At 43.8% G+C, this 10,252-nt stretch overlaps 1 protein-coding gene and 3 non-coding genes across 4 annotated transcripts; 2 read left to right on the plus strand and 2 right to left on the minus strand.

Moving 5' to 3' along the window:
- Positions 1 to 1,241: 1,241 nt before the first annotated feature.
- On the minus strand, positions 1,242 to 1,313 carry TRNAQ-UUG (transfer RNA glutamine (anticodon UUG)). Its single transcript has one exon. It is a non-coding gene; the product is annotated as a tRNA-Gln (tRNA).
- Positions 1,314 to 1,811: 498 nt separating this feature from the next.
- TRNAQ-UUG (transfer RNA glutamine (anticodon UUG)) lies at positions 1,812 to 1,883 on the plus strand. Its single transcript has one exon. It is a non-coding gene; the product is annotated as a tRNA-Gln (tRNA).
- A 2,717-nt stretch (positions 1,884 to 4,600) lies between these two features.
- On the minus strand, positions 4,601 to 4,672 carry TRNAQ-CUG (transfer RNA glutamine (anticodon CUG)). The gene has a single exon. It is a non-coding gene; the product is annotated as a tRNA-Gln (tRNA).
- Positions 4,673 to 5,734: 1,062 nt separating this feature from the next.
- LOC133362005 (zinc finger protein 664-like) lies at positions 5,735 to 8,663 on the plus strand (the record flags this gene model as incomplete). The annotated part of the gene is made up of 3 exons (XM_061580975.1): positions 5,735 to 5,765; positions 6,078 to 6,141; positions 8,153 to 8,663. A coding segment is annotated over exon 3 (501 nt), but the record flags the coding sequence as incomplete, so codon positions are not given.
- Between the last annotated feature and the right edge of the window lie 1,589 nt (positions 8,664 to 10,252).

Genomic DNA, 10,252 nt, shown 5'->3' on the forward strand with positions numbered 1-10,252 from the left:
GGCTGTGTGTGCTCTGTGGGATGTCTGGTGGCGCACACGGCCCCACCCCTCGTTGGACCAGGCATAAAAGGAGAGCTCCCTGGACGATCGGGGCCCAGTTGTAACTCAAGACCCAAGACCCACGACCAGCCATCTGAAGACCCTGGGATGCTGTGAGAGCCAGCGCTGGGACTCTGGAACTTCCGACTCTACGACCTTGTGAGGGCGAGTTCCGGAGCGTAGCCAGAGTAGAGTATCTAGGCTGTGTAGCTAGGCTGTGTACCTAGGCTGTAACAGAGTATCAGGACTGTTGGAGAGTTGGACTGTTGGAGTGTTGTATTGTAATAAAGAAGTTACCTCTACAAGTGTCTCCGGAACCCGTTACACAATCACTGATCTGAATTCCCACATCGTGCTCAATTCCTAGATGCCACGATTTCACCTAACCCATCGCCCCTCTGTGCTATATTTGTCTTAACTATTTCTCAATTCTCACTTGTGTAATGAGCCCAGTTCATCAGTTGGTTCCATGGTGTAATGGTTAGCACTCAGGACTCTGAACCCTGTGTTCTGCGTTCAAATCTCGGTGGAACCAAGTGTCTTTTTGTGTCGCAATAAATACGTCTCCGCATGTCGAGTTCAATCAATGTATTCGTTCTTATTTGACAAGTTAAATTTCTTTGGGTCTAGTAAGTTTTCTTGAAACCCATCTTGCTCTTACAAGAGCTGATTTCAATGCTACAGCTCCCACCACAGCTCAGTTCACAATTCCTTAGCAGGCGCCGTTTTCTAGTTCGCCTTTAACGCCCTGAAAAGTTCCACGTAAACGGCCTTCAGACAAATAAAAGTCTTTACTGCACTAACTCCTTAGAGGGCTTAAGCTCTGCATGTTGGTCAGTGATTAATCGATTCAAATTTTTATTGAGAACACTTCATTGGTGCTAAAAAGAAAAACCTGCGGCCACGATCTATCAACCGCCCGATGAAGATACCCGCACATTGCCGCAAATTCACATCGGGTGAAGAAACAATTGATTGTGGAGCAACGATTATTTAATCACTCCATCTCTGGTGCACGTGTTCTAGGGCACTCAAACCTGAGCTCGCACACTTCGATTTAATTTATGGATGTACTGCCTCCTGTTCATACGTTTACACAATCATAAAACATTACCAAATGTGTGAATAATGTGCGTGTTAAACCCCGTTTTTCTCTCCCCAATAATTTATTTAGAAGCAAATCTTTAAAAAATGCACAACACAGGCTCCACCGAGATTTGAACTCGGATCGCAGGATTCAAAGTCCTGAGTGCTAACCATTACACCATGGAACCAACTGATGAAGCAGGCTCATTACACACGTGAGAATTGAGAAAAAGTGAAGATGACAGAGGGGACATAGGCAGGTGTCACCGTGGCATCTCGGAATTGAGCACGAAGTTGGAAATCAGATCAGTGATTGCAGATTTAGTGGTTGTCACGTGGAGTGATTTTGGGAGCACAGCACTCACTTTTGGCTCAGCAGTCAGGCTGCCTTAGATCCTGAAGTCAAATTAAAACTCACATCTCGTAATTTGAATGACAAAACTACTGAAATTTTTTTTAAACGTGGTGGGGTTATAAACGAGACGTGAACATAGTTCACAGGATTTAGAGTCCTGAGTGCTAATAACCATTATAACCGGCACACTTGCCCTACTAACTTCATAATCTCTTAACAGCAACCACTCATTCTTAAAAAAAAGTTGGAAGCAGCATTATTGTTTTAATGATTTAATACAATTGATTGAACCCACTCTCGTGTTGACTGTGTAACAAGGTTTCTGTGTGAAGGTTCCATGGTGTAATGGTTAGCACTCAGGACTTTGAATCCTGCGATCTGAGTTCAAATCTCGGTGGAACCAAGTCACGAGTTCTTAGTAATTGTTTAAACTGATTTTTCGTTATATAGGTAGGAACAATATGTTCCACACTGCTCACCAGGGATTTTTTGTCTGTCTGTCGTGCATAAATAAATATATAATATAAACAGCTCTTTGATTGGTGGAGACCTCCTGCCGGTACGGAGAGGGGAGGTGCCTAAGGGAGGAGGGTCAGTCAGGGGAGGGGCCTGAGGGGGGGGGTCAGGGGAGGGGCCTAAGGGAGGGGGGGTCAGGGGAGGGGCCTAAGGGAGGGGGGGGGTCAGGGGAGGGGCCTAAGGGAGGGGTGTCAGGGGAGGGGCCTAAGGGAGGGGGGGTCAGGGGAGGGGCCTAAGGGAGGGGGGGTCAGGGGAGGGGCCTAAGGGAGGGGGGGTCAGGGGAGGGGCCTAAGGGAGGGGGGGTCAGGGGAGGGGCCTAAGGGAGGGGAGGGGAGGGGAGGGGGGGTCAGGGGAGGGGCCTAGGGGAGGGGCCGATAGTGAAGGGGGCTGTCTGCCTGGCTACCTCAAGTCACGTGATCTTGTACACAGCAGGTAGGAACAACAGTTCCGCACTGCTGCCCACCAGGGATTATTTGTCTGTCTGTCTGTCGTGCATGGCCCCTCCCAAACACGTACGCTTTCGGATTGGTTGAAGTGCGTCACGTGATCACGAGCCAGCAGCCAACCAGAGGTGCGCCCCTCCCGGATGGGTTGAGCCAAGTTCCTACCTGCCCACTCCGAAGGAACGTGTCTTCGGTAAAGTCACGTGGGTAGAAATAAAACAAAATCAATCACGGCGTGTCGATAGCAACACAAGCCTCGTGCTGCTGGCAGCAGACATCGCGGCAATCGCGACTTTCACCTGAACACAATCGCTTGTGTTGCTATCGAAACGTCGTGATAATGTTTCTTTATTTCTAACTACGTGACTTTTCCGAAAGAACCAAAGAGTAAAGATTCCTGCAGTCACGAAAGCTTCAAATCAAGAATGTTTCAGCTTCTAAGGCAGCCTGAACAGTGAGTCAACATTGAGTCCTGTCCCCCCAAAATCATTCCGCATGACAATTACTAAATCTGCAATCACTGATCTGAATGTCAACATCGTGCTGAATTACTCGATGCCACAGTTACACCTGCCCATGTCCCCTCTGTCATTTGGCTCGATTTGCCTTCACTTTTTCTCAGTTTTCACTCGTGTCATGAAACTAGTTCATAAGGTGGTTCCTGGTGTAATGGTTAGCACTCAGGAATCTGAATACTGCAATTTGATCAAATCTTAAATTTAATAAAATCTTAAATTGATAGGTTTTTCATGAAAATCAGGAGATTTGCGTTTTGATTTTGACTCAACATGATTCAGTTTCTAAGACATCCTGCTTGCTCAGTAAAAAGTGAGAGAAATTAGCTCCATTGTTATGTTCCAGGATGACACCTGCCCACATCCCTCGTGTCGTGTGTCGCAACTCTCTTTCCTGTCCCACTCGTGTCGTCGTGTTTACGAGGCGCTTCCGTTGTGTTATGGTTCGCCCTCATGGCTCTGAATCCTGCAATTTGAGTTCCAGTCTCAGCGGGTTCTTCCAAAACGTTGGCATACGTTTGCAAAACGTACAATGTTTTAATCTTGAGTTGAAGCTTTCGTGACTGCAGTATGGATTCCAATGTTTCGTTCCATCATTATGAAAATCACGAGTTTTCAGTTTTTTTTATTTTAACTTGTGATGGAAAGAGTATTTATTATAATGGCTATTGGAAATATGTCATAATGTGTGTTTGACCGGGGAATGGTACAGCTCAGATTCTTTAGTTTATCACGATGAGAGGAACGTTTGGGTGACTGGAACAAGCCACATGGAGGAGTCAATGAGACTCCTTTTGATATTTGGGCCTCCCAGACAAGCACGAGTATTTACATTGAATACAGTCACAATAATAATATTACTGTCTAAACCAACTAACTTCTTACATTTCTAACCGTGGCCTTTTCATTAAAATAATATTTCCCTTTTATCAAAGATCCTCTTTCAGAAGGGTACTGCTTTGGGATGTTTGAAAAATGGTAAGAAACCAGTGTACAGAGAAAACCCATGCAATACGAGGAGGGAAATACCCAAAGTTCAGCTAAATTTAGATTCAATTAATTTCTGTACTAACATCTCCATAGCACCTTCGCTTGTGCATTCAATGGATCATTACTGGATACGTGCAAATACACCATGACACATGCAACTACATAACTTCACACGCAACTTCACCATTATACATGCAAACGCATAATTTCACATGCAGATGCGTACCCAGGAGGTGACTTGGCCTCATAACTACATTCGAGAGGACAAAAAGCTGAACATTTGATTTTGATCCAGTCAGCTTATGCAATTGAATTTTTGATTTTCTTTTTTACTAAAACTTAAAATAAGTTTCTTTGTCGGTAAAAAAAAATAATTCTAGATTTGAAGCTTTCGTGACTGCAAGGATTCATGCTTATAGGTTTTTCGGTAAAGTCACGTAGGTAGAAAAAAAAATAATAATAAAATAAAATAAAAAATAAATCACATTTATTTTATTTCTATTATTATTTACATTAATTATTTTTTTTACCTACGTGACTTTACCGAAAAACCTAAGAGTATAACACAAACTTAACTTGGAGCTTTCGTGACTGCAGGAATTACTCTTTGGTTCTTTCGGTCAAGTCACGTATAAAGAGAAAAAATTATTATTTGTAGGTCCCACCGAGATTTGAACTCGGATCGCAGGATTCAGAGTCCTGAGTGCTAACCATTACACCACGGAACCCCCACGTAGAGCTGCCTCATTGCACAACCTCTCGGCAGCAGCTGCTGAGCCCACATTTAGAAAAGTGTTTTCTGAGAACCGAGCCATCTGCACTTGCTCCTGACACCGTATATCCTTTCTGTACTGCCATCTCCTGGCCAGTTTCACAAAGATAATTCATTTTAATATCAAACACGTGAAGGGGCATTACTTTTCCATCAATTCATTTGAAAACGTTAACTCAAAATTTGTATTATTTTACTGAGTTTTATTTTGAGTTATTTTTATGGAACTCTCCATTTTAAACGCTACTAAAAATGTTTACACCTGGCACAATCACAGGGGCTACCAACAGAAAGCGCACGTGACATGAGTGCACACTCATCAAGAAATCAACGCACTCACCATTGGCTCCATCCCTCAGTGCTATTCAGAAAAATATTCAATGAGTCCAACGTGAGATGATTGTCTCTTTGCAACCCTTGAATCTTGAGTTCAAGTTTCAGCGTGACCTCTTGGTTTTATATTTTACGCTATGTTCAAAAAAAGGTTGGATTTTTAATTTAAATCTAGTTAAGTCTTGCTGGATCGTGATAAAGTGTCACTCTTTTCGTCTTGATAATTGGTTTTTTACCCTTTTATCTGGCAACAAAACTGACACCTTTTTTTACGAGGAGTCATGTTTGCATAGACCACAATACCTGCAGTCATAATGCAAACAAAAAACACAACTCTGATAATGTATGCACTGTCCTTGAAGTTGATTGGTCCACACCCAAGACAGCTTTCCACTTTAGATGATGTTATTAATGATGTTGCTGATGATGTTGTTGTTGATGCTGCTGATGATGTTGTTGTTGTTGATGCTGATGATGTTGTTGTTGTTGATGCTGATGATGTTGATGTTGTTGTATATGATGGTGTAAATGATGTTTATTGATAATGTTGATGATCGCCACATAAACATAATTTATTAATTTATTCAGTTAGGGTAGCCTCTCATTGTGGGAGGGGAGGGTCTTGTACCCCAGAAAGTGACGTCATGTCATCTGCTGCCGCGTGACGTCACGAGCTAACAGGAAGCTGGAGGTCCGCGCGTGAACTGCAATCCGAGGTGAGAAATTTTCATCGTTGTGGTTGTTGTTGTGGTTGTTGTTGTGGTTGTTGTTGTTTACCAAGCTAGAGCCTCGCTCTCTCTCTCTCGTAGGGATGTCAATAGAGCAGCAGCAGCTTGTGAATCGATGTCCAAGTTGGAACTTTACAACGCGGGGCCTAGACACGCGGGGCCTTGCCTCCTGCCCTCGCCTGGTCGCGTTTGCTTTAATTCCCTCCCTTAAGTTTAATTTGTCTTCACGCGGCTCGCTACTTTGTCACTTTGGTTTACTGTAGATATTAACGCAGTTTTTTTTTTCGTTTTTTTTACCAGCCCAAGCCCGCCTGAGCTGCTGTACCGCTCTTGTTTACAGAAGCTACCTGCCCACAACAACAAGGTGGGTTTTGTCAACGCGTGTCTCGGTGTTTTGACTTAAAACTTTAGTAACTCCAGCAATTCATATTCTTGGTTCTTTCGGTGAAGTCACGGAGATAAAAAAAAATAACAGATAATAATGTTAAATAAAATTTAAAAATTGCAAATAAAGAATAAACCCATGACGTTTCGATCGCCACACAAGTGGTCATTATTTAATTTAATTTCATGATCTGTTATTTGTATTTGCTATCTACGTGACTTTACCGAACGAACCAAGACTACGTGTGTCAATGTCTGTCTGTCAAAGACGCTGATGTTGAATGTGGAGGGGAAAACCGGGAGGGGGGTCTGGTGTAAACTCCACACCACCACTACCTGTTTACCATGGCACTGTGTGTGACAGTGTCAAGTTTGTGTTTGCAGTAAAGTCTAACAACTCTGTGTGTGACAGTGTCAAGTTTGTGTTTGCAGTAAAGTCTATCAACTCTGTTGTGACAGTGTCAAGTTTGTGTTTGCAGTAAAGTCTAACAACTCTGTGTGTGACAGTGTCAAGTTTGTGTTTGCAGTAAAGTCTAACAACTCTGTGTGTGACAGTGTCAAGTTTGTGTTTGCAGTAAAGTCTAACAACTCTGTGTGTGACAGTGTCAAGTTTGTGTTTGCAGTAAAGTCTATCAACTCTGTTGTGACAGTGTCAAGTTTGTGTTTGCAGTAAAGTCTATCAACTCTGTGTTGTGACAGTGTCAAGTTTGTGTTTGCAGTAAAGTCTATCAACTCTGTTGTGACAGTGTCAAGTTTGTGTTTGCAGTAAAGTCTAACAACTCTGTGTGTGACAGTGTCAAGTTTGTGTTTGCAGTAAAGTCTAACAACTCTGTGTGTGACAGTGTCAAGTTTGTGTTTGCAGTAAAGTCTATCAACTCTGTTGTGACAGTGTCAAGTTTGTGTTTGCAGTAAAGTCTATCAACTCTGTGTTGTGACAGTGTCAAGTTTGTGTTTGCAGTAAAGTCTATCAACTCTGTTGTGACTGTGTAAAGTTTGTGTTTGCAGTAAAGTCTATCAACTCTGTTGTGACAGTGTCAAGTTTGTGTTTGCAGTAAAGTCTATCAGTGTGTGACAGTGTAAAGTATATTAACTCTGATGAACACGGAGGTTGTATCAAAACAATAGTTTATTTTAGTTTTCCTCTGGAACTCTTTATAAGAGTGGAAGTTAGCACAGCACACACACGTGCAGCAGCTGACGTCAGATCTGTTCATCCCATCATTCAAGGACATCTGAGCCTGGCTTCATACCGCTAAGTTGCCACTGAACAACATTCCTGCTGCTGTGGAGGGAGCTGGTAGGAACGTCGGGTTGCTCGCTCAATGGCCTGCAGGGTCAACGGCGGCGTGGTGCATTCCGCAAATATGCCCGACTGTGAGGGCGGGCACACGCCGGCGTGAGTAGGTGAAACGTTGAGTTTTATAAGGGCACCACGGGGTGGCCAGCCCCTCTCCACCCAGCCCCACCCCTCCCACCCGCCACCCAGCCCCACCCCTCCCACCCCCCCACCCAGCCCCACCCCTCCCACCCACCACCCAGCCCCACCCAGCCCCTCTCCACCCTCTCCACCCAGCCCCTCCCTTCACGACGGACACAACAATCCCCTGTGGGCTGGTGTAACCAGGAGGTTCCTACCAGTATTTATTTACACATCTCTGCATAACACAAATAGGATTGTTTCCAACACCCTTTGCTATGTCAGCCGAATTTAGCTCTTATAAATATTTCTTTTTTAGCCAGACAGCCGAAATTGTGTGCTCGGAGTTTTGGGTTCACATTCATTTTGAAGATGCGAGGGCTTCCAGGCATATTAATGACCATTTAGTCTCTCATTGTGTGCAATAACAGCCCGTGTGATGAATTTGGTAAACTGTTTCACTATATCATGCATATATGAATAAGTATAGACGTGTAAGTCACGTGTGACTGTGTATATATGCATTCCGCTGTGCCTCGATACTAACGTGTAGATGGTGTTGCTTCCTCTGCAGAATTGGTCTGATGGAGCAAAGGCACTCGGCGCGACTCGGTGCGACAAGGCAACAATGCGACCGGTGTGCATACAGCACGGATCATCCTGGACATTTGACACGGCACCAGAGAACTCACACAGGGGAGAAACCCTTCAAGTGCAGTGTGTGTGGGAAGGCGTTTGCACTTTCAGCAAATCTTCATGTACACCAGAGAACACACACGGGAGAGAAACCCTTCAAGTGCAGCGTGTGTGGGAAGGCGTTTTCACAGTCATCTACTCTTGTAGCACACCAGAGAACACACACGGGAGAGAAACCCTTCAAGTGCGGTGTGTGTGGGAAGGCGTTTGCACATTCATCTACTCTTGTAGCACACCAGAGAACACACACGGGAGAGAAACCCTTCAAGTGCAGTGTCTGTGGGAAGACGTTTTCAGATTCATCTACTCTTGTAGAACACCAGAGAACACACACGGGAGAGAAACCCTTCAGGTGCACTCCGTGCGGGAAGGCGTTTGCACAGTCAGAACATCTTCATGTACACCAGAGAACACACAAGCATCAGAAGATCCACCAGGAGTGGAGTCTGAAATCAGCTTGTGAAAGTCAAAGTGCTGCAATGAGCCCATCTGTCATCAAACAAGAACCGGAAGAAAATCCCAGCTTGGACACTTTTAAAGGTAACGAGGTGGAATATGAAGAGGTGAAGGTGAAATGTGAAGAAGTGATGGTGAAGAGCGAAGAAGTGAAAGTAAAATGTGAAGATGAAGATTCAACTCCAAAATGGGACCTTCACATCGATGGAGGCAACGTGAAGCAGGAGGAGAATTCTGACTGTGAGGCAGAGCGAGGCAACTCCCAGCAGTTTGTGTGGGTGGACTTCATAGACAATACAAAGTGAAATGGTTACCCGGTAGATGTGTAAGCTTGAGACGATGTCGGTCTAAGCCAGGGGTCCTCAAACTTTTTAAACAGGGGGCCAGTTCACTGTCCCTCAGACCGTTGGAGGGCCGGACTATAGTTTAAAAAAAACTTTGAACAAATTCCTATGCACACTGCATATATCTTATTTTGAAGTGAAGAAACAAAACGGGAATAAATACAATATTTAAAATGAAGAACAAGTAAAGTTAAATCAACAAACTTGCCAGTATTTCAATGGGAACTATGGGCCTGCTTTTGGCTAATGAGATGGTCAATGTCCGGTTCCATATTTGTCACTGCTCGTCGTAACAAGTGATGCAAGTGTGCATCCATTAGTCTAGATCTGGTTGGAGATTTCAAATGTTTCATTCTGGAAAAGTCTGTTCACAGACATAAGTGCTGCCAAAGATGGTTGCCATTTTGAGTGCATGGTTCCTGAGATGAGGATATGTCTCAGAGGGGAGAGATGCATAGAAATTATGAAGGCTGCTTGACTTGAATGCGTCTTTCAGAGAGTCACAATTCTGCAGTTCAGCCAGTTCCATTTGGTAAATTGTATCCACATTTTCAATGTCAATAGAAAATGGGTTACGGAAAAGCTGTATGTCCTGTTCATGGAGATGAAGCTCTTTAAATCCAAATTGGAACTCCTTTTGCAATTTTTCCAGTGAATCCACACGTTTTGTTTGGGAATGCAACCAATGGTTTTTCCGCTAACAGATTTTGAGTTGTGGGGAGATGGCAGAAGTTTTCCTCCTTCACTTGTTTGATGAGGAGGCCTAATATTACTTCAAATGCTTTGACATGTGATTGCATATAACAGATGAGCTTCCCCTTTCCTTGAAGTTGCACATTGAAACTGTTGAGTAGCTCTGTTACATCTGTCAGAAAGGCAAGGTGCCATTTCCATTCTGCATCATTGAGCTCTGGTACTTCTTTGTTTTTTTAAAGCAGAAAAGCTGTCATAGAAACGTTTCAAAACTCTCCCTCGACTCAGCCAACGGACTTCTGTGTGATACAGAACATCTTCATAGTCAACATTTAGCTCAGACAGAAATGCTTGAAATTGTCTGTGGTTTAGTGCATGAGCTCTAATGAAGTTAACACAAGATACCACAAATTTCATAAGAGTCCCACTTCAGTGATTTACTACACAGCGCTTGTTGGTGGATGAGGCAGTGTATGGCTATTGGA

The sequence above is a fragment of the Lethenteron reissneri genome, unplaced genomic scaffold (assembly GCF_015708825.2).
Source record: "Lethenteron reissneri isolate LAM-NWPU_2019-01 unplaced genomic scaffold, ASM1570882v1 scaffold_1328, whole genome shotgun sequence".
Classification (NCBI taxonomy): Eukaryota; Metazoa; Chordata; class Hyperoartia; order Petromyzontiformes; family Petromyzontidae; genus Lethenteron; species Lethenteron reissneri.